Source organism: Takifugu rubripes, chromosome 22 (genome assembly GCF_901000725.2).
Source record: "Takifugu rubripes chromosome 22, fTakRub1.2, whole genome shotgun sequence".
Taxonomy (NCBI): domain Eukaryota; kingdom Metazoa; phylum Chordata; class Actinopteri; order Tetraodontiformes; family Tetraodontidae; genus Takifugu; species Takifugu rubripes.
The window spans coordinates 15,027,178-15,051,462 of NC_042306.1; the positions used below are offsets into that span (position 1 = coordinate 15,027,178).

General features: G+C 50.2%; 1 protein-coding gene across 3 annotated transcripts in view; it reads right to left on the reverse strand.

Annotated features, from left to right (window-relative positions):
• Positions 1-24,285, reverse strand: part of LOC101063024 (disco-interacting protein 2 homolog C) — a 58,019-nt gene that overhangs the window by 33,362 nt on the left and 372 nt on the right. The window contains exon 1 of one of the 3 annotated variants that reach the window (XM_029831080.1): positions 22,697-22,736. The exons of 1 other annotated variant lie outside the window; for it this stretch is intronic. In XM_029831080.1, coding sequence (XP_029686940.1) covers positions 22,697-22,721 — 25 coding nt within the window. In that variant the 5' untranslated portion in view covers positions 22,722-22,736. Of the gene's footprint in view, positions 1-2,783; positions 3,026-22,696; positions 22,737-24,285 lie in introns of those variants that run through there. One more of the 3 variants, XM_029831081.1, reaches the window with a different exon arrangement.

The window sequence follows — 24,285 nt, forward strand, 5'->3', positions numbered from 1 at the left end:
TCTGTGCAGACAGACACAGGTAAACCAACATGATCACATGATGCAGAGAAAAGAGGAGGATGTGGAGAGACTGTACCACTGAGAGTCTATTACCATATACATTGGGAGGGGGGGGGGGGGGAGAGAGGGGGGAGGGAGAGAGGGAGGGGAGGGGGAGAGAGAGGGAGAGAGGGGGGGGAGAGGGGGGAGAGAAAGAGAGGGGGGGAGAGAGGGGGAGAGAGAGGGAGGGAGGGGGGGAGGGAGAGGAGAGGAGAGGGAGAGAGGGGGGGAGAGAGAGGGAGAGAGAAAGAGAGAGGGAGAGGGGAGAGAGAGGGAGAGTGAGGGGGACAGAGAGAGGGGGGAGAGAGAGAGAGAGGGGGAGAGAGGGGGGAGAGAGAGAGGGAGGGGGAGAGAGGGGGGATAGATATAAACTGTATATGTGGTGGTGGAGAGAAGACAGAAGAATCAGGCCCAGACGAGAGACACTGACCCAGTTTGTCATCAACCAGCTCCTAAACTGGAAACAGACGGAAGGAATAAAAGAAAGTGAGATTGAAGAAAGGAACGTCTGTTCTGTCAGACTGAGCAGAAATACCAAAACACCAGAACACAGATTATAATTTTAAAAAAAACATTTAAGAAAACAAAGAGCGAGATGGCTACAAAAATAAATTAATATTAAATATTATGAGTGACAGCAGCGCCACCATGGAGGGACACACACACACATACACACACACATCCTGACAAACACAAACACAGGAGGAAACGCCCGACAACTCCCTCAAGAATGAGGTCATCACACACACACACACACACACACACACACACACACACACACACCTGAGTGCAGGTGCTGCAGCAGGTGTTTACAGTAACAACGTGCTGACTCAGGACTGAAACTCACAGGGGCAAACACACCAAAAAAGGTGTGTGTGCATGTGTGTGTGTGTGTGTGTGCGTGTGTGTGTGTGTTTTGGATTATAGTTTAGTTTTACTGATTCCAGGGATAAAGTGAAGACTTCTTTTGGTCAAATACAAGCAACAGGTTTGATTTGTCAGTCTGCTCAGAACAGTCAGAAAGTGAGAACAGTCAGACGAAGCTGAGCAGCCGAGTGTGAACCGCCTTTGGCAAACAGGCAGAGTTTCACCTGTGCGGGATGTTACCTGCGTCACCGCCGGGGTCGGAAAGGCTGTGAAGGGAGTTTCAAACCTGACTGACTCCGTTCAATCACAACTGAGCCTGAACGTTTGGTACAAAACCACACACACACACACACACACGCACGCACACGCACACACACACACACGCACACACACACGCACACACACACACACACACGCACGCACACGCACACGCACACGCACACACACACACACACACACACACACACCTCTAGACTACTTAGGCTTTGACCCTAGGGAGCACCAGCGGTTGCTATGACGACTACCCTGCATGGAATCAACCTCATGACATTGGCCAATAGTGATCTCCAAGTATTGTTATCTGTCAAATAATATTAATTTAATAATTCTGATAAAGGAGACGATGACATCACATCCATGACGTTACTCTGCAAACGTTCCCACGTTCCTCCCCGACCTGCCAATATTTGCTCTACAACAGGTTACCCACATGGATGGAACAAACGTGCTAATAACACAATCAGAATCTGCCACAGAGGAAGGTCGGAAGCTCCGAGGCGCCGCTAAAACCTCTCAGTGTGGCAACGTGAACACAGAAATCTGCATATACGACACACAACATGTTCTGGGGGAGTGTGTGAGACCTGACCGAGGTCCGATCAAACTCGGCCAGCAAACGCAGGAACGACCACGCGTGCTCGACGTCCACGCAAAACTCCCAGAATGCACTGTGATCTACAGGACCATGGCGCCTCGCTTCAGACCTTTCTACTGAAGCAGCTCAAACATTGCGGTGGACCTCAGACCAGCTTTGTAAAAGGGGGTACAAGCAAATCCAGCCTGGATCCACGTCTACGCGTTGGCGCTGCGTCCCAGATGGTCGACCCGGCTGGAACGGAGCTTCTTCTACCCAAGAACGTGTGAATGTCCGTCTGGGAGTGCTGCTATGTGACGTTCTTATGCTTCTACCGACACCAGCAGACCGATGATTGTGGAGGAACTGGAGTAATTTGGCTCCAGGAGTTGAGGGCAGGGAATGTGGGTGTGGGTCCGTGGCCCCCGAGCGGCCCTCCTCTCTTCATGGACCAGTTTTAACAACAAACACCAGCTCCTCCGCTGCAGCTCCGAGGCCTCCGTCAGACGAGGGTGTCGCTGCTGAAGGAACACGTGTGCTGGGTTAGCGTTCGCTGGATAAACAAAGATCCGGTTGGTGCAGGTTAGACTAACCTGGGCCTCCGGGCGGCGCCGGTGCGAGTGGGCCCTAAAGCTTGATTACTGAGATCGTCTCTGTGTTGTTTGATGTCCAGTTCTCGGGGGCATCCACCAACTTTCGCCCATTAATCCCAGTAGATTATCCATTAATGACATTAATCCAGTGGCCACATAAAAGCATCAGCGACGCCGTTTCCCTCAATGCTGCCCGCTGTCCAGTGGCATTCTGGGTAATCTCCTCTCAGCTTTGATGTCAGGTTGTATTCTCCGTGTGGTGGCTGGTTGTTGGTTGGGTTGTGGTGTGTTTTGTTGGGCCAGATTAGGTCCATTTGATCAGTCATCTAACTGATCATGCAAATATTAGCGGATCACTCAGATGTCCGACCACAGACGGGTTCTACGCTAGGCTTAAGTCCACACCTCACACTGGCAATACTGGTACTCACTTCCAGACGTTCCGGCAGCCTCGGACCCTCCAGGACCAAATGACTAAGGTTAGAATCCCGTCTGGTGCAGAGACAGCAGAGGTGACCCTCCGAGCTGCTGCTGTCCCTCCGGCCAGCGGCGGCCTGAACCCGACCCAGAGGAAACACCAGCAGGAGCTGCTGGAACACTGCTGATCTGAGGCTCCGGCTCCCTCCGTCTGTCAGGAGCTCTTTTTTATTCTTGCTGCGTGCTGCATCAAAGAAAACACATTTTCCCCGGAGGATCAGCCTGCAGAAGGTTGCTCAGAAGCTCGTTTTGCATGTCTGTCTTCCTCTGTTTGCTTTTCTGGTTTTATCATCTCTGGCTCCAGCCTCCTGACAGCTGTCACACGGCTTCTCTAATGGGCTCCTGCACAAGTGAACCTGGAGTTCATAAGTGAACCTGGAGTCAGATCACAACAGACCACCACAGCAGAAGAGCTCCACACCTCAGGGGTTACAGGGGAGCCACCTTAGGGACGCAGTGATGTCATTTCCTGTCAGGTTTGGATGATTTATGTTGAACTGAGCCACCATGAGGAGATCCTCCTGAAGAAGGATGTCAACCTCCCTCCAGCTGTCACGGCGAGACTACCATTATTCTGCAGTGGCAGGAGAAGCCTTCCACTACTGAAGAGTAATCACCCGCAGCTAAAGTCTGTCCAGCAGAACTTAGCTACACAGAAGCACTGGAGACCTGAGTGACTGAGACGGACCGAGACAGAGGACAGAGACACAGAGAGACAGAGAGACAGAGACACAGAGAGACAGAGACACAGAGAGACAGAGGACAGAGACACAGAGAGACAGAGAGACAGAGGACAGAGGACAGAGACACAGAGAGACAGAGGACAGAGACACAGAGAGACAGAGACACAGAGAGACAGAGGACAGAGACACAGAGAGACAGAGACACAGAGACACAGAGAGACAGAGGACAGAGACACAGAGACACAGAGGACAGAGGACAGAGACACAGAGAGACAGAGACACAGAGACACAGAGAGACAGAGGACAGAGACACAGAGAGACAGAGACACAGAGACACAGAGAGACAGAGGACAGAGACACAGAGAGACAGAGACACAGAGGACAGAGACACAGAGAGACAGAGAGACAGAGAGACAGAGACACAGAGAGACAGAGACACAGAGAGACAGGACAGAGACACAGAGAGACAGAGACACAGAGGACAGAGGACAGAGACACAGAGGACAGAGACACAGAGAGACAGAGAGACAGAGACACAGAGGACAGAGACACAGAGAGACAGAGAGACAGAGACACAGAGGACAGAGGACAGAGACACAGAGAGACAGAGGACAGAGACACAGAGAGACAGAGAGACAGAGACACAGAGGACAGAGGACAGAGACACAGAGAGACAGAGGACAGAGACACAGAGAGACAGAGAGACAGAGGACAGAGACACAGAGAGACAGAGACACAGAGGACAGAGGACAGAGACACAGAGGACAGAGACACAGAGAGACAGAGAGACAGAGACACAGAGGACAGAGACACAGAGAGACAGAGGACAGAGACACAGAGGACAGAGACACAGAGAGACAGAGGACAGAGACACAGAGAGACAGAGGACAGAGACACAGAGGACAGAGACACAGAGAGACAGAGTGAGGGTTTAACAACCCTAGTGACCCAGTCGTTCTAACTGTGCAGATTGAGTTTCCACAGCACCTGCAGCCACATGTGTGTATCTGACAGGGCTAATATGGCTAATCCCCAGCTCTAACACACACACACACACACACACACACGCACACGCACGTGCACACACACGCGCACACACACACACACACACAGTGGTTGGTGAAACAAACCAAATCCCAGTTTGACCTGTAAACAGTGGGAGCAGCTGGTGGCTGCAGAGTCTCATCAGTCTGTAAAATCACATCTAAAATTAGATTAATCATCACTTTCCTCACTCTTAAAAACAGTTTACACACTGATGATGACCTCATCACCTTCTGAAAAATAAGGATTTCACTACCTAAGCAGGGGATTAAAAACAACTGCAAACAAATATCAATACAAATATAACAAGATATACAGTATGAGACAGACAGACAGACAGACAGGCAGACAGACAGGCAAGCAGACAGGCAGACAGACAGGCAGGCAGGCAGGCAGGCAGGCAGGCAGACAGACAGGCAAGCAGACAGACAGGCAGACAGACAGGCAGACAGACAGACAGGCAGACAGACAGGCAAGCAGGCAGACAGGCAGGCAGACAGGCAGACAGACAGGCAGACAGACAGGCAAGCAGACAGACAGGCAGACAGGCAGACAGACAGGCAGACAGGCAGGCAGACAGACAGGCAAGCAGGCAGGCAGACAGACAGGCAGACAGACAGGCAGACAGGCAGGCAGACAGGCAAGCAGGCAGGCAGGCAGACAGACAGGCAAGCAGGCAGACAGACAGGCAAGCAGGCAGACAGGCAGACAGGCAGGCAGGCAGGCAGGCAGACAGACAGGCAAGCAGGCAGGCAGACAGACAGACAGACAGGCAAGGCAGACAGGCAGGCAGACAGGCAGGCAGGCAGACAGGCAGGCAGGCAGACAGGCAGGCAGACAGACAGACAGACAGACAGGCAGGCAGACAGACAGACAGACAGACAGACAGACAGGCAGACAGACAGACAGGCAGACAGACAGACAGGCTGCTCATTTACATTTAGATGAGCCCATTAAAGTCGGTAAAGACCTGCTTCCCTTTCCAACCTGCACATGGGTGAAAATGATTTAACGGTCTGTTGATGCGACAGGAAATGAGACACGGCGGCGGAAAACAAGGAAACTGTCCTGAGCTGCAGATCTGAAAACCCCCAGAACAATAACAAACCCAGCATTGGACACATTTGACTGGGATAAAAGACCAAATCTGTGCTGGTTTTACCACCAGACTGACAGATCGCCCCCTTGTGCACATGCAGTTCACAGCGTCACAACCTGCAAATCCAGGATATGACAATTATCTTACTTGTCACCATGGCAACCTTTATATTGGAAACGTCTGACTGGTGCAGTGAGGAAACTCCCTCAACATTTCACCAGGTGAGCAGCATCTAAACAACCACCTGACCACCAGAGGAGGCGGTACTCTGCTGCAGGTGGGAACAGCAGGAAGTCACAAACGCTGGTTTAATGGGAAGCAACAGGTTGGGATCATCAATTAACCCCAAATTAATTTATTATAAGGTGAGGAGAAAGAGAGAGGCTCCGATTCCATCACATTCTCCACGACTCAACTCCCTGAAAGGCTCTGTGTGTGTGTGTGTGTGTGTGTGTGTGTGTGTGTGTGTGAGCAATAAAAAAAAAAGAACCTTCTATCTGTCAAAATTTTAGTTCTCTCGGATGAATTCTCAGGGCTTCCGTGAGTCACTGGCTGCTGCACCAAGAGATGGAGAAATGAGGATGAAGAGGGAGGAAGAGAAAAAGAGAGAGAGACAGAGAGGGAGAGAGAGAGAGAGAGAGAAAGAGAGGGGGAGTGAGAGACAGACTGATGCATTTTTCATGTGTTCGGCTGTGTGGTTTTTTACACTATATTTCAGTGTCTCTGGCAGCTCATCTTATGTTATATTCATGTCAATAAACAGTAATGAATCGAATTCAGCTGCACACACACTCACACACACACACACTCACGCACACACACTCACAATACACACTCACACACACACACTCACACACACAGCACGCTGTAGCCTGGCAGCTGAAGTGTTGAAGCTGTGCAGTGCTGTTTGCAGACATTCGACCTTTTAAAAACCGACCTCGCTTCTCCTCTCGATGCTGCAGGAAAACCTGCGAGACGGCCGGCAGGTGAGAAAAGACCCAAATGTTTCCATGGGAATAAAGGTGTTTTAAAGGTGAGCACAGGTTGCAGGTGGAGACGACAGGAGCCATTAATCAGACCCTCCTGAGGCCCCTGGACAACCCGACAACATCTCGTCCCCTAAAACCCACATTAGACCGAGAGCGTAAAGATGAACTAGTGTGTGGGTTCGGCTCGCAGGTGGGGACAAACCGGATGAGAGATGGGGAGGGGACACGCCTCCGTACAGGAGGACTTAAGTTAGTCAAATGTCCCATTTCCCCACAGGTAAACCGTCTCCAGTGAGACCTCATCCCAGTTCAGGCTGTGAAGTGGCCTTTAAAATGGACCAAAGGTGGACAAAAACCACTGCTCAGGTGTTTGCTGAAGGACTTTACCCCTGCGTGAAAACAGGATGTTGAAGAGAGGCAGAAAGGAAACGGAGAAGCCGACCGAGTCAGGACGCAGACATCCTGCAGAGCTGCAAACTCACCTCAGGCTAAAACCAACACGCACACATGGACATGACGGCGGTGACACCTTCACACACACGGACGCACACGGACCCACATCCAGCAGCAAAACCGCGCCGCTGCTCAGGAAAAACTACGATACCCACAATCCCCCGGGGCAAACAAAACCCATCTCGTTTTAGACACCCTGATTGTCAACTTTATCCAGTGAAATCGCTTTTGTTTTCTCCAGAGGAGGGAATTTAATATCCTTTAAAACCAAACGAGCTCAGCGCTCCATCAAGCAGCAACAGATACAGGAAATGAGCTGCTTGGCTTCATTTGATCCTTGGAAGATCAAGGGTCAACGTCCCTCTGATCCTTTGATCATCATAAGATGACCCTGGAAATTCCTGGATCAGGATGGTAATCTGGGACGTCACCCAAATTAATCACCTCTCCCAACGTTTCCTGAAGACTTCATTTAAATGCACGAGCATGGATGGGATGATGTCACAGATTCTCCCGATTCCACGAGGTTCGGAGTAAAGGATCCAAACTGTGATCCTGTGGCTCAACAAGCAGCATCAGCAGAATTCTGAACATTCTGTTGCTCATTTCCTTCATAACAGACCAAAACGTCGTCTTTAGACGTGACGATAAACTGTCGTCATGGTGAACTAATAACACACAGAATTCCAGAGAAAGACAGGCGGACGAGGCGGAGGGCGGCCGCTGGCCCCCCTCAGCAGGGGGTCCCTCTGAGGGGGGCCAGCGATGACAGGCGGAAGCAGGAACTTCTGGTATGTCGGTAACGCTGCTGCAGAGAAGACGGGAAGAGCAGATCCCGCAGGAATAGTCGTGACGCTCCGGTGAGCCGAAGCTCGTTTCACACGTCGGTTCAGGATCGTTTGGTTGTTGATGCAACAGGTGGGTGCAGAACAGCTGCCAAAAACCAGCAGAGAGGCCGTTTCTCACGTGACCAGGTCTGGAACGTCCACCCAGAAGCTTCCAAAACTGGAAAACATGCATCTTCATCATCATCATCATCACCACCACCTTCATCACACTGCAGATGTCACACTCCCAATGTGGGGTTCTAATTCCATATAATTACAAAAGCACTGACAGTGAAGAATGATAACAAACCAACTAACATCTCTGGTCCGTGTGTGTGTGTGTGTGTGTGTGTGTGTGTGTGTGTGTGTGTGTGTGCGTGTGCGTGTGTGTGTGTGTGTGCGCGTGCATTATTTAAATGTGACACAGTTTCAGTGGCCACTGCTCCAAATCTGTCACTTCACCTCTAAATGCACTCAGTGTGACACGGACACTCTGCTGCACTCACACACCTGTACACACACACACCCACACACACACACACACACAGTCAGAATCAGAGCGACAGGCGTGGTTGTCTGTAGACGCTGCGTTTCAACTGTAAACACAGGTTATTTACACCAAATGACTCGTGTACCATATAAATAATCGTCTCCAGGATGTGCTCAGGAGACCTTTGTCACTCTGTGGGATTTGAACCCACACACCTTCTGGTGGTGGACAGTCTGGAGCGTCCGGGACAAAGGTAACGTTAGCTCAGGCTGCCACTGTCTTCTCTCCATCTGCTACAGGACATTTTGTTCTGTTTCAGAAGGCTACTTGATCCCTTTCCTCCCTTCTGCTCTGCACTCTTTCCTTCCATCCCTCCACCTCCCATTGTTGCTCTTGTCCCTGGAACCTCGCTCTGCTCCTCCCCTTCATACACCTCTTTTGGTCTTTTCCCACCATCCTTCACTCTTGTTGTCACTCTGAGCTCCGTGTCCATTTATGGTCACTTTGCTCAGACTAAACCTCCTTAAATCAAAACTACAGTTGCAGGATTTAAGGTGGAATGGAGCTGAGAGAGCGGACCGACGTGTTTTAGACAGAATGAGTCTTTCTGCTGCACGACACCTTCGTGCGCGAGCAGTCTCCGAGACTCTGCTTCCAACAGGTGTCGGTTTTGGCCCGTCGATGGTCTCTGTCCCCCCTGGTAGTGTCGAAACCTCCGTGACCCGGGGGTGGGACACGTCTGGCCCGTCCTCTTTAACATTCCTCTCACAGGCGGATGAGCAGCCGCCTCACCACCTTTCATAAACACTCCGTGCAACATCTGAGGGAGTCTCCTGGACACCAAACTCTAACATTTCCATATTTTACAACCCAAAATTTGGCTCCTCGCTGAAGGTTGACAGCTGACAAATCCTCCGTCATCACAGAGACCCAGATTCTGAAAATCCACCCGTGTCCACAATAAATAATGCAGGATTCTGCCCACAAGCATGTTTCCTGTGTGTGCACGAGGCAGAGGGACTAGTTTTGATCTGCACTGACACCAGGTTGCTTCCCAGAACCAGCAGGTCCGATGGTTCAGAGCTCCAACAACTGTTGCGAATATTCTGGTCAACGTCTGCGCGTTCTCAAACACACAATCTGCACACGTGGCGAAGCTCAACGAGAGGCGGAGAAGCCTGGGAGCATCTCCTCACCTGCTGCTGGGATGGCCAACACTGACGTGAGACGGATCAATAGCAGCCGCGTCTGTACGGCCTCCGTCTGGCTTCCCTGTCAGGCATCCGTCACGGCCCAGAGACGCGCTGCAAACTGCTGATAGCAGCCGCGTGTGGCTGGCAGATTTTATGATGACATTAAAAAAAAAAGAGAGCAGCTTTGGTGCAACATGAGATATGAAAAGTGTTGCCTGGATGCTCAGTGTGACAGAGATAAACCTCCTAAATCTCCATCTGACACCGAAATATCAGCACGTCTGACGCAGGAAAAATGATTTAATGTGGCACAAAGTCTGCAAACTCCCCTTAAGAAGAGAAATAAAACCACGAGCTGTGTCTAAATACTGAAAAACACTTTGGTTCCACGTCCCTGCTTCAAAGCCAGCAGACGTTTCTCTCCAAGCACTTTAATTCACACTTGTAAAAGCAAAGAAAACGGGTTTTTCTTCCACAGCGGAGCAAAAGCACCAAGAGCTGCAGTCGTGTGGTCAGTTAATGCTTCACATCAACATTCCTGGCACTTTGGTAGAGTTTCAGCTCCAGCGTCCCGTTTTAGAAACGAAACTGAGCCGCTTTAAAGGTCCAACTAGTGGGAAAAGCTCGCAAGCTGAAAACCAACCAGCTCCAAAAATGGCTTTCCCGTCCCGGAGCGCAGCAGCATTCCATAAAGAGTGAGGAACATTCGGAATAACAGTGCGCGTGTCTAAAGATAGCCCAGCAGCTCCGCTTCGGATTCTGCTGGAATTCACTGGAAAGAAGCCGGAATTTCTCAGGCCGTTGTTGCTACTGAGAAGCAGAACTTGCTGTAAAATCAGAATTCATTGGTGTTAAAAGCACGCGGTCATGTGACTGCGGTCCCACGCTAATCCAATAATCATCGATCGAGCACCCAGTAAGTGAAGGCGGCTCGCTCGCAGTCTTCCCATGTAGAGCCCACTTGAGAGGGAATTAGCTCAGCTAATGATGAAACGCCCGTTTCCCGCGGCGGCGAGCGGCAGAAGCAACAACAACGTGCTGCAGGACTGTGGCCAAATCCCTCCGGACCGGCTCAACCCTCCAAACAGCCGAGACGGTGGATCAGCAGCAGAAGAGCGCCTCAACACATCAACTTCCTGTCACACAGGAAGGAGAACAGGAGACGGCGTTGCTGTGAACCGTGGGCTGTGATGGATGATGACGGAGCGGACGCCGCCTCCCACGGGGAGAACACGTCTGGATCGGAGCCTCCGAACCGTTTCAGCATTCTGCACCTTGAGGTCAGGAGTTTATTCCCGACTGCAGTCACACTTTTCCGGGTCTGGCTGCTGATCCACAGACCGTCAGTACTGGTTCTGGGCCCTCCCGCACCACCAGAGCGTCCTACAGACCGGCTGTGATGATCCACTCTGAACTGGACGACCAGTGACACTGACCTGGCTGATAATTGCTTGGTCTGTAAGCATGACTTCCTGTCAGAACAGGAAGTGCTCAAACACATTTTCTAAAGTTTGATGTGACAAACTGACATCATTTCCTGCTTCACTTAAAAGGTTTATGATAAGAGAAAATGAGAGAACAACCTGTCAAACCTCAACACACTGCTGGAACAGTTTAAGATGGAAAAACGCCGTCATTTTCATCCTTTTAACGGTTATAATTACAGAGTACAGACAATAACCTCAGTGTCTGCCTCTGAAGGTCTCCTTCTCTTAAACAGGTCATGAGATCTTGAGGTTAGCGGCGAGATGTGGCTCCCTGAGGGCTGCTGGGAAGAAAGCGCGAGCTCTGGCCAGTCATATGTTTATGTTCATGAGGATCTCCAGAACCCTGCGGCTACATTCAGCACCAGACAGACAAGAGTCTCACATCAGATCGCCTGAAAACAAAGCAGAAAGAAGTCAAATCCACGCTTGAATCGTTTATCAACGTCTGATCGACCCAGGTCAAAGTCGGGGCTGAAGCTTTTAGTCACATGATCACACACACGTCTCCCTAGAGTGTGTGTGTGCCATCAGAGGAGGAATGCTGCGGCCATGTGGGATCACCGTGTCTCCCTGCGTCTATTAATACACTCGTGTCGTGTGTGTGTGTGTGTGTGTGTGTGTGTGTGTGTGTGTGTGTGTGTTCTCGTTCCATATACTAAAATACTCATTCTCAGAAGTGTTTCACCTCTGTTCAAGTCCGACTGCATCATTTGAATAATCAAGTCAAATAAGAAGTGAAGCAGCCGAACAGGAGGTCTGCAGTTCAACTCGTTAACTGATGGCAGGATAATTAGTGAGGTGATGACAAATGTTTGACCCTCCAGTCCTGCGCCTGGGTCCTCCTGGATTCACAAGGTCACTGATGGTGCTGACCTACAGGTGTGCAGAGCCCTCCACCTCCCTCCACCCCTGAGAAAATGTTATTAGCGTCATTTCATCTCGCAATATTCGGTTCTGAAGCTTTTGTCAGCTGCCATTAGCTCATTTTACCAAAAACCACTCGGAGGGAGAAAGTGTGGAATCTACTCGAGTACTGGAGCAACAGTTGAGTGTGTGAGAGGTCAGAGGTCATCCACAGGGTCAGTGGCAGGAGCCAGCGTCTGTGTGTCCCACCTAAAAAAAGACCAAAAAGCTCCAGTCCATCACAGGAGGGGAAGAAGCTCAGGTCACACACACACACACACACACACACACACACACAGACACACACAGACACACACACACACAGACACACACACACACACACAGGTGTAACAGGTCACCTAGATAATGAGAAGTGCCCAGTGGCAGCTAAATAAACCCCAGACAGCTGCTGGTGCACATCCTTGTGGTTCTGGTTCCTCTGAGGATCAGGATCATGTTGCAAACAACATCCAGAAATTCCAAATGCCTAAAGAACCTTTTGACACCTGAACCTGTTGAAATTCCTCTGCTGCAGATCTTTAATCCAGCCTCTTTAAGAACATTATACACTCACTAAATAATCAGAGATCAGTGGAGACCTTAGCCATAGCTCACTGGCCAGATTTTGCAGTACTGGAGAATAACATAGGGGGCAGTGTTGGCAACCTGGACCACCCCCAAAAGAGAGTAACAACAAAAGGAAGAGTTGATCCTTCAAACGACTCAAATACAACAGTGAGGTTGGTCAGGCACAATACATGTCCCCATAAATGCTGGGATAGATTCCAGCACCCCCAGGAACAACAGATGGTGGATGGGTGGATGAGTGGATGGATGAGTGGATGGATGGATGGATGGGGTGGGTGGATGGATGGATGGATGGGTGGGTGGATGAGTGGATGGATGGATGAGTGGATGGATGGATGATGGATGAGTGGATGGGTGGATGGATGAGTGGATGGGTGGATGGATGAGTGGATGGATGAGTGGATGGATGAGTGGATGGATGGGTGGATGGATGGATGAGTGGATGGATGAGTGGATGGATGAGTAGATGAGTGGATGGATGGATGGATGAGTGGATGGATGAGTAGATGAGTGGATGGATGAGTGGATGGATGAGTAGATGAGTGGATGAGTGGATGGATGAGTGGATGGATGAGTAGATGAGTGGATGGGTAGAATACGTTTTCTGTTGCAAACAGCTTCTCCTCTCAGATGCTGGTTCTGGTTCAGAGAATCAGCCAGTCGGGTCGACGGATGTCAAATATCAGAGACGTTTTAGTCAATACAGAACTGTTGCTGCGGTATTACAGACCATGACACCACACACACACACACACACACACACACACACACACACACACACACACACACACACACACACACGTTCGTTTCACATGGTTTCATCCAGACGGCCCTGAACAAACACATTAAATATGAATCAATAAACAAAAGAATACTGTCCCAGTTACATTAATAAACCAACTGTGAGAGTGTGTTTGTGGTGACCTTCAGGCACAGCTGAGGATTTTACTGCCAGCACCGTTGTTCATATGATGGGAATGAGAGTGAGAGTGTGTGTGTGTGTGTGTGTGTGTGTGTGTGTGTGTACTGTGCACCCAATAATACTGTGTGTGACATGTATGCTATGACAGACAATGCTTAATTTCCCGCAGTTGTAGATTTCTGTGTTAACAGTGGGCGTGCACGCACGCACACACACACACACACACACACACACACACACACACACTCTTACTTCACTGCTGTCCTTGTGATCTCATCTCACGCTGCAGCTTATCAGACAGAAAAGAGCCAACATGGCCGCCTGAAACAGCTGCCATGCTCAGGCCTCCTTCACTGACAATCCCCAATCTGAGCTTCAAGCAAACAGTTTTTCTTACAAGTTCAAACAAATTGCTGCTTTTTTTAGTTTATTTTAAAGTTGATTTGATTGATGGAACCAGATCATTAACTTAACGGTCATAAATAAGCGCAGGGACAGAGAGACTGCAGCAGAGTTAAAGGCATTTACGTGTGTTTGGGATTTCCACGCAGCCCTGAATGCAGCATGTAAAAGCACAATAAACCCTATTGACAGAGGAGCAAGATACTCAGTCCGGTTTGACTGGAAAATGTCATTTTATTTGATGAAAGTTGAAGTAAACTAAACATTTGTGACCCAGTACTGACACAGTTTGAAAGAGACACATCTCACTCGAAATGTGAAAACAAAAAAAAAAGACCTGGCGCAAAATCCGAAAGCACTTCAATGTTTTTGCAACTTTTGGTGCATTAAAATGTTTCTTGGCAAGTTAGGAAAGTCTCCCAGCAGAAATACAAAGTAATTAAGACAAATCTGCTGCCTGGATCGGGAATAACTGTTCCCTGAAACCGGCTTTAATGAAAGCTTGAAACCGACTCATTTAATTTTACCTCTGCTGATCACTCCATTCCATTGAGAACAAAAGAGGCTGAGTTTTCCTTTTCATCCCAGGAACTGCAGAACATTCTTATTCAGAAGAGCTCATGCATTCATGCTGAATAGAGAGAGATAGAATTACAGCACTCAGATGAAGACAATTATTCCATGTCAATAAGGGCGAGCCGCCATTCGGAGCTTTTCTCCCAACCACAGAAAAGGTCGCCCATCTCCGCACCTGAAATCAGACTCTCAGGGGCCAAACCATGATGATGTGTGATAATTCACAAATGGAAGATGAGAGCTGGAAATAGCCTGAGCAAGGACACAAAGAGAGGAAGACGGGAACAGCGCAGGCCTGAGAGGGCGTGGTGGAACCCAAATATGAGAAATATAGGAGCCGAAAGCAGCTTAGAGGCACCATCGGATCACGAACAGCCCATAATGACTCAAACAGCCAAGACGCTTAAATAACAAAGGAGCCACCAATTGATTTAAAGTGTTTTTGTATCTTGAAACTTGACCTGGGTGAACGCACAACGTCCTGACCTGGATGTTGACACCACGGAAGACAGAAAAGTCTAAATGTGAAAGCTTGTGCTGAAGAAATGAATAAAAAACGCACGTTAAAAAGGGAAAACTAAGAGATAATGTGGCGTGCGCGCGCGTGCGTGCGCTCCCTCTGGAAATGATTCCTCACTTTCTTTGTCCTGATGCAACAAAAGAGGCTCTGTGAGTCTTCAGACGACCACAGAGTTTCTTTTATTGCAGCGGAGACGCAGCGAATCAGAGCAGAGAACACGAGATCCTGGAAACGCCGCGGCCGGATTCCTGAGGATGAACTCCAGTCAGATCATCACACGTCCACGTGCGTGCGTGCGTGCGTGACCGTGCTTTTAATGTGAAACACACACTGCATTCTTGATAAAGGGACAGAAGGAATGAGACCAAAAGAAAAGCAGAGCAGCATGAAGACAACCTTGGACGGCCTTTCTGGAAACGTTTAACCTGGAAAACAAAGCAGGAAATCTCTGTCCGAGCCCGAGGAACAGCTGGGACGTTTCCATAGCAACCAAAGCAATCAGACCATTAAGCGGTGAAGTTGCGTAAAGCAAATGATCAACAACAGTCGGTTCAGTGGTGAACCGACTGTTGTTGAGCGAATGAGACGAAGACCACGGATCTTCATCAAGGTCAGCTGACAAATAATCTAAACAGGTCTCCGTGTGTGTGTGTGTGTGTGTGTGCGTGCGTGCGTGTGTGCGTGCGTGTGTGTGTGTGTGTGTGTGCGTGCGTGTGTGTGTGTCAGAGCCGGACAGATATGAAGTGATGTCATCGGCTAGGTTAGGGGAGAAACGTTATTACCCAGAATCCATTGCTGTGTTTACTACTTATTTCAGGATTCTAACTTAAGTGGCTGACGGGTTTATTTTTTCAGTCCCCCGAACCGTCGCATAAACCACAGCAGACGGAGGAGATCGACCTGGGAGGCGCGTCGGTCACACGTCCACACGGTAACACGTGACCAGGCGGCGGGAGCACGTGTCCATGCAACACATCTCCTCTTTCTCTGGATCATGACGGTCACAAGATTGAGTGTGACTGCAGCTAATTCAGCGAAGGAGGAGTTTTAACTCTTAAATCGGCCTGTTTTTGATCAGGCTTCTTTTCTTCTGTTTTTACGTCACAAACCCGACTTTTAAAGGCTGAAACTCCCACAGAGGAAGATTATGAAAGATTAAACAGGGACTTTTCTGTGAAGCAGTTTTACATTTTCTGAAAAAAAGATGTGAATAATTTAATATTTACAGTTGTTTACTGACGACGCAGCCGAGACGGCGAGAAAATGGCGCCTTTTCCCCCTTTAGTTGTTGGATTTCTGCAGCTTCTCACCAAATCCAGCGGTTTTTCCACCCTAAATCTCTCTAAAATACATAATTATAAGTTAGGGAAGAAAGAAAAGCATCATAAAGTTGATTTGACCCTCAGCCTGAAGACACTTTTGACCCCGGAGACACTTTTGATGCACAACGACTCAACTCAAACATCTCAGTACAAGTAAAACCAGCATCCTCCACCAGCTCAGGCTCCCAAAGAGCATTCAGCCAAACCAGCGTTCCCAGTGTTCCCAGTGACGGGAAGGACATTTATGAAGGTGGGACCATCGAGAGTCTTTGAAAGTGTCCAAATTAATCAATGATCATTAATTGCATCACTCGTCCAACAAGACGACCCAGGCTTGTGGACCAGGTCTGAGGCAGCCTGGTGCTACAGTCCTTCAGAGACGCCCGTAGCTCCCACGCTGGGACTCACCCGCGTCCACGTCCCATTTTATGCATCAATGGAGTGTCCAGGATGGCGCGGAGCCCGGGAAGCACGAGCTGGGACAGAAGGAGGGAACATACGGGGCTCAGCAGACAGAAAAGGGCCTCCAGAGAAGATTGTGTCTGAGCCAGAACACGAAGCAAAATCAGAACAAACAGCTTTTAGGATCAAAAGCTGGTTTCAAACTAACATTCCAATAATCACGTCCCTGTTTTTATCAAAAAAGCATCAAAAGTCTGGAAACTCGAGAGCATTTGGAACAATCATGAAGCTTTGCTGTGATGTGGAGACGCTCAGTGTGGCTGCTGAGACACGATTCAATGTTTCTGCCTCAAACACGAACTGGGACCAAGACCACCTGATGGTCCAATCACCCGCCTCAGAACCACCTGATGGTCTAATCACCTGTTTTCGGCCTCAGAACAGCCGCCATGTTTGATGGTCCAGCAGCATCAAATACACGGTCCAGTCTGACCAGTGAGGTTCTCATGGATCAACCAGTCTGACCAGTGAGGTTCTCATGGATCAACCAGTCTGACCAGTGAGGTTCTCATGGATCAACCAGTCCGACCAGAGAGGTTCTCATGGATCAACCAGTCTGACCAGAGAGGTTCTCATGGATCAACCAGTCTGACCAGTGAGGTTCTCGTGGATCAACCAGTCTGACCAGTGAGGTTCTCATGGATCAACCAGTCCGACCAGAGAGGTTCTCATGGATCAACCAGTCTGACCAGAGAGGTTCTCATGGATCAACCAGTCTGACCAGTGAGGTTCTCGTGGATCATCCATCGTCTCCTCCTTTAGACCACAGAGCAATAAAAGTGGAGCGCTGTGCACAAACCTGCAGGTTGGGGCCTCCAGCAAGCCTCGGGGCTCGCATGGACCCAATTAAGACCAGGATGACAAGGATCGGGAGGAGCAGAGGTAGCCGACGCTAAAGGGGACACAAACTGTTCATTCACATCAGCAGCAAAGGAGCAGAACGATGGTATTTCCTGGCGAAGGCGCCGGTGAGCGCAGCCCTCTGCTGCGTGCGTGAGCAGCATATGGTGCACGGGCAACAGGAAGTGACAGAGCAAAGGGGCCAGTGTGTGATGTAGAACCATCTGCTCGGGAGTCCATCACACACTGTAGATTGTGTAGAAAGACCTGCTGCTTCAGGAATAACTCACACTCGCCCAAATCTGCCCGCAAAATGAGAGTAGAAATGAGACGTGAGGGAGAACAAGCATAAAGGAGTGTTTGACTTCTAAATAATTACAGCTCAGAGTTGAATCCTCCCGACATTACAGGAAAAAAGGGGATTTCTGAGAAAACAAAGAAATGGAAAAATCCTCCCGCCGCTGGAAGACAGAAGAGTCCTGTGGGCTTTTAGAGCGAGGGAGCCAGAAATGGAGGGAAGGACGGAGGTACAGGACCACCAACCACCAGCATCGCTCCATCACAGCTCAAACCAAATGTAAATTAAAGCTTCTGCCAATCAGCAAAACTCCTAATAACATTCCCAAAGTTTGGAATCCTTCCAATTCCAGCCGCCCCAAGAAGGAAGCAGTAGCGTTTCTCATGGCGTGACGAGGAGCCGTAAACACGGGTCACACGAGACCATCCAGCTGGACCAAAGAAATCAGAGTTCCGGGATTTCAACCAATTTACGACCTGGTTAGTGGCTTCTCTTGGTCACTAGTTCACCACTAGTTCACCACACACGTCCTCTCCAGAGCGAGCGACCCGCTAGCAGGTTAATCCTCCAGGTGTGCCTGGCGCTCCAGCGGCGCCTCGCTCTGCACAGAACCAACACACAACCTGCAACTTTGGGTCCGTGAGAGTGTGTTTACGGGGGAAGGGGGACCAGGACCGGATCCAGGACTGGTTCCTGGACCCGTTCAGCAGTAATTAAACAGCTCACCTCTTTCATTCGTGATCGCGGCCTGGATCCGGACCGAGCTGGATGAATGAGGGGTCATGGAAACCAAATGTGGCGTCCTCAGACACTCGCCAGCTCGGGGGTCACTTCAGCTGAAACACGTGAATTCAGGAGAAACTAAAGAGTCCGACTGAAGGTTTACCCACAGTTTGGGTTAAACAGCTGTGGTTAACCGGGCGCAGAACCCAGAACTGACACCAAGGGGACTCAAGTCACAAACAGCAACTACACAAGAGTAAATGAGTAAGAAGATAATAAATAACACACACAATCAGCCAAGAACAGACTCATGCTGGAGCGACGCCACAATGATCAGCGCAACACAACATTCAGCTTTGATCCAAAGCCGTTCTTAACTCCAGCACAGCCAGTTGCCTTAGCAGCTTAGCATTTGCTTAGCTGAACGTCACACGGTCGCTAATTCTCCTCAGTCTAAATTATTGAATAATCATCTTGTTTCTATCGTGTCTTCGGCACTAAAGGCAGAAATAATGAGGTCAGGGGTCGGACGAGGAGCTGCTTCCCTGCCCCTCAGCGGGTCGGACCCGTGCACGCCCAGGAACCCAAATAACCAAACCCGAGTGTTGAGGACTGAGGCTCTTCCTGAACTACAGGGGCTCATTTACAGCAGCTGTACAGAACACTACAGGAGGAGGGAGGAAGACTCCATTTGATGCCATTGATGAGCAAATCCAGGCGCAGGCGACTTCCTGTTGGGAGCAGAGAAGGAAAGTCTTTTTGTCTCTTCGCCTGAAAGGAGCAAATGATGAAATCCTCCTCCTTCCTTCCTGTGGAGCCTAAATGAGCTCAGACGTGAGGCGGAACATCTTATATGAGCTGGAAGGCTCTGAGTGGGCGGTGTGTGTGTGTGTGTGTGTGTGTGTGTGTGTGTGTGTGTGTGTGTTGGGGGGGGTCAAAAAATCATCCATCTTCATCAAAAACCAGACTCTGGACCCCCGACTCCTGCGTGCACGTCAACAGATCAGGCACATGAAAAAGGTTCCTGGGCCTTTTTAAGGGTCAAGTGGTGCAGAAGGACCATCAGTCAAACCCCTGAAGGGGATTCCCTTGGGTTCAGAGCTCTGATCCAGTGGATCACACCATGGGATCACTCCTCCTTCAACCTCATCAACCTCCAAAAACAGGCTGATCCAACAGGTGATTCAGCAAATTCTCCAGCTTGAAGAGTTTCTACCAAGTAGGACGCCAGTAACCACCGGTGGAGCTGCTCCCGTCTCTGGTCAACTCTCTAGATCAACGTCTGCTCGTTTCAACTGCACAATAAAGGAGCAACGATGTCAGAGGGATGGCGGGGGGGGCGGGTCACTTGTCAAACAATGAGGCAAACGCATTTCCATATGTAAATAAAACCCCATCTGGGACGTTGGAAACCTCCAACGTCCCAAAGTCAGACTTGGCTGCCGTCCAGCCCACAAACATGAGGAGGAGGAGCAACTGGAGGGGGCGGAGCCTGGCAGCCACCAGTCTGTCCAATCACATCAAGCCTGGAGACAAAGCTGTCCCGAGTCGTCCTCCAAAGATGGCTGCTAACCTCCTACAGGTCACAGTTGGCCCCTCCCGGTCGGTGATTGGCCCCTCCCACTGGCAGCCGTTGGCCCCTCCCACTGGCAGCCGTTGGCCCCTCCCACAGGCAGCCATTTACGTTGCCTTTAGTCAAACTGATTTTTGTTCTGGGTTAATTTTTGTGAGCAGATGTGTTTTAATGATTAACGTTTAATTATTTGAGAGCATAAAGCAGGAAGCAACATCATGATTGACAGATGGACTTTGCTCCGTTGTTGCTGGATATTGTAGCATTTGTCATCCCGCAGGGCGAAGTGGCGTCACACACAGTTCAGGGACTGTTGTGACTGGTTGTGACTGGTTGTGACTGGTTGACTGACGTCCAGGTCAGGCTGTTGAAGTCGTGTTGTTGCCATCTCCAACGTTCCATCACACTTGGAGATGAGAGCAGCCATCTCCAGCTTGACATGTTTGGATCTTCTGATCTTGTTTGATTGGAATCCTGAACATTCCGTCATGGAATAGCGCCTGGAATGTGTTTTCCTACAGTTTATCTCCACACCATTTCGGCTCCAGAAAGCTGCGGCGCTGTGAAGGTCACGGCGTCGTGCTCCTCTGATCCCATCTCCTTTTTCTTCTTTGATAACAGCTACTTTGTAATCTCTGACGGATGAGGGCAGATTCCAAAGGAGAGGGCTTCTTTTTTATTCAGCGACACACATGGAATTCATCAGCTCCTGCTCGGACCCACAGAGACGGTTCGGAAACGGCTTCACCTCAGCTCAGGTCTTCTGGAGACTCGTTGCTGAATTCAAGAATCAAAACTAGGATGGACACCAGAGATGTTCTCTACGATGGATTCTGGTTGGTGGCTGGTTGTTTGGACCTTCAGTCTCTAGAAAGCTGAACTTGACGAGTCCTAAATGTTCAGAACCAGCTTATTCCATCGGGTATCAGGCCGACTCCAACGTGAGCAGAGCAGCTGTAACAGTTTCAAGCGTTTCTTCAGAGCCGCTGTCGGTGGACAGTGTTTACACAGAGCGAGCAGAAAGTGTGTCAGTAAGTTGCTCAAGGGCACGTGAGCAGCTCCACTCTTATCTATGTAACGTGCCAAAAGAAGAAAGCGCTCTTTGCACGGATCAAACAAACATATTTTCCCGGCGCGCTCGTGTCCGACGCTCCAACGGCGTCTTCAGCAGGTGAGACAGAGCGTTAGCGGCGTTAGCAGGTGAGAGGCAACGAGCTAACAAAGAGCCAGTGTTGCTGCAACATCCCAGCATAAAGCAACTGAAAGGTTGTTCTAAAGACAGCAAAGATCGCCGTATCGCTACGACACAAACGGGTCGTCTCACCCGCGCCAGCGCTCGCGCTCCGCCTTCCATGGACAATCTCTAAAATACAACAATCAAAGATGGGAAAAGGTGACAAATGAAACACGATGGAGCCCAAATCACTTCCTGGTTCGTGACCCCAGAAAAGCATCAACGAATATCAACAGCTGCAGAACTTTCAGGCACTTTTGGCCACGACCAGCAGAGAGGTTCTGATTTGTGGGTCATTAAGGCTGGAAAAAGAAGACAAACGACTTTGAAACGCCCCAAGAAGGAAACTAATGAAGACACAACAAGCCGTGGGAGCCAACGCCGATGGTGCCGTCGCCAGGGCCGGAGCACAGACCCGGAATCTGGCTTCCTCAGCCAAAGGCATCAATCAAGCCTTTCGCTCCGTATCTCGTTCCTGGAATCTAATAAAGCCGCGCTGCTCAGCGGATTAAGTGGCTCATCCTGGGACTCCCGTCTGCACCGACTCCACGGAGCTCCGAGCAGCAGGAGGAACCGCCTCAGCCTGGATTAGGGACATTCTATTGTTGTGAGGACTCCAGATGCAACAGATGGATTAAAAATGAGTAACTGTTTCAGTTTTAGCCCCTAGTTAAATAGATCCAACAACAAATACAAAACACCATCTGGTGTGTGAGCTGGCAGTGACGGAGCGTCATCAGCAACATGGGAGGAAGTCGGGCAGTTCCCTGGGGCTCAGGGGTCAGAGGGGCCACAGGGGTCAGAGGTCAGAGGGGTCAAAGCTGAAACTGTAACCTGACAGGAGAGGAAACAGCAAATATTTACAGCATGTGTTTGAAGAGGAATCCAGGATCTGTATAGTCCTAGTGCACACACACACACACACACACACACACACACACACACACACACACACACACACACACACACACCCAGCAGGTCTCCATGTGCAACAGGCTGTTGGTAGTAAAAACAGAAGGAAAGAGGGCTGAAAGTGTGTCTGAGCAGCTTAGTGACACCATCCCCCCCCCCCCTCCCCCCCCGCCCCCATTCCCCCCCCCCCCCCGCGATGACATCATGGCAGCCAACAGTTGCAGGCCTCCATGTGGCTCTGGAAATTCTTTCCAACAGCAGTTACAGTATTTCAGGGACCAGCAGAAGATTCAGGAATCCTGAGCTGAAAATAAGACGAACACGAACAAAGTCTGCAGGAATCAGGCGACATTGGAGAGAAGAACGGTGGAACGTCAGGACTGGGGAGAAGAACCGTGGAACGTCAGGACTGGGGAGGAAGAACCGTGGAACGTCAGGACTGGGGAGAAGAACCGTGGAACGTCAGGACTGGGGAGGAAGAACCGTGGAACGTCAGGACTGGGGAGAAGAACCGTGGAACGTCAGGACTGGGGAGAAGAACGGTGGAACGTCAGGACTGGGGAGGAAGAGCTGTGGCGGGCCAAGATCTGCCCGTCAGGGTTTAAAGGTTCTCCTCATCACACTGATGGGATTAACCGGATCAGCCTGCAGCCAGACCTGCTCATCTCTTCAACAAACTGAACTAACTGGATCTTTACATGTGATTAAACAGCCACTGGCCCGGTTCTACCATGTGATTAAACAGCCACTGGCCCGGTTCTACCATGTGATTAAACAGCCCACTGGCCCGGTTCTACCATGTATTAAAGAGCCCACTGGCCCGGTCTATTACCATGTGATTAAAAAGGAGCCCACTGGCCCGGTTCTACCATGTGATTAAACAGCCCACTGGCCCGGTTCTACCATTGTATCAAAGAGCCCACTTGGCCCGGTTCTAACCATGTGATTAAAGAGCCCACTGGCCCGGGTTCTACCATGGTGATTAACAGCCCACTGGCCCGGCCCGGTTCTACCATGTGATTAAAAGCCCACTGGCCCGGTTCTACCATGATCAAGCGCCCAGCCCCTGGTCCGGTTCTACCATGTGATCAAAGAGCCCACTGGCCCGGTTCTACCATGTGATCAAAGAGCCCACTGGCCCGGTTCTACCATGTGATTAAACAGCCCACTGGCCCGGTTCTACCATGTGATTAAACAGCCCACTGGCCCGGTTCTACCATGTGATTAAACAGCCCACTGGCCCGGTTCTACCATGTGATTAAACAGCCCACTGGCCCGGTTCTACCATGTGATTAAAGAGCCCACTGGCCCGGTTCTACCATGTGATTAAACAGCCCACTGGCCCGGTTCTACCATGTGTTTTAAACAGCCCACTGGCCCGGTTCTACCATTGATCAAAGAGCCCACTGGCCCGTTTCTACCATGTGATTAAAGGCCCACTGGCCCGGTTCTACCATGTGATTAAACAGCCCACTGGCCCGGTTCTAACCATGTGATTAAACAGCCCACTGGCCCGGTTCTACCATGTGATCAAAGAGCCCACTGGCCCGGTTCTACCATGTGATCAAAGAGCCCACTGGCCCGGTTCTACCATGTGATCAAAGAGCCCACTGGCCCGGTTCTACCATGTGATCAAACAGCCCACTGGCCCGGTTCTACCATGTGATCAAAGAGCCCACTGGCCCGGTTCTACCATGTGATCAAAGAGCCCACTGGCCCGGTTCTACGGCCAAGAGTGAAGTCATGATGGCGGCTCATCGACTGGTGATTGTGCTGATGTCAGAGCCCGTGGGCCGGAGGCCTGATCAGCGTTTGCATCAGAACCGGGCCCTGGTGTCAGCAGTGGGGGGGTGAACAGCAGATGGAGCATTAGGCTGAACATTTGGATGTTTCTCTGAAACGCCTGAGCCAGCAGA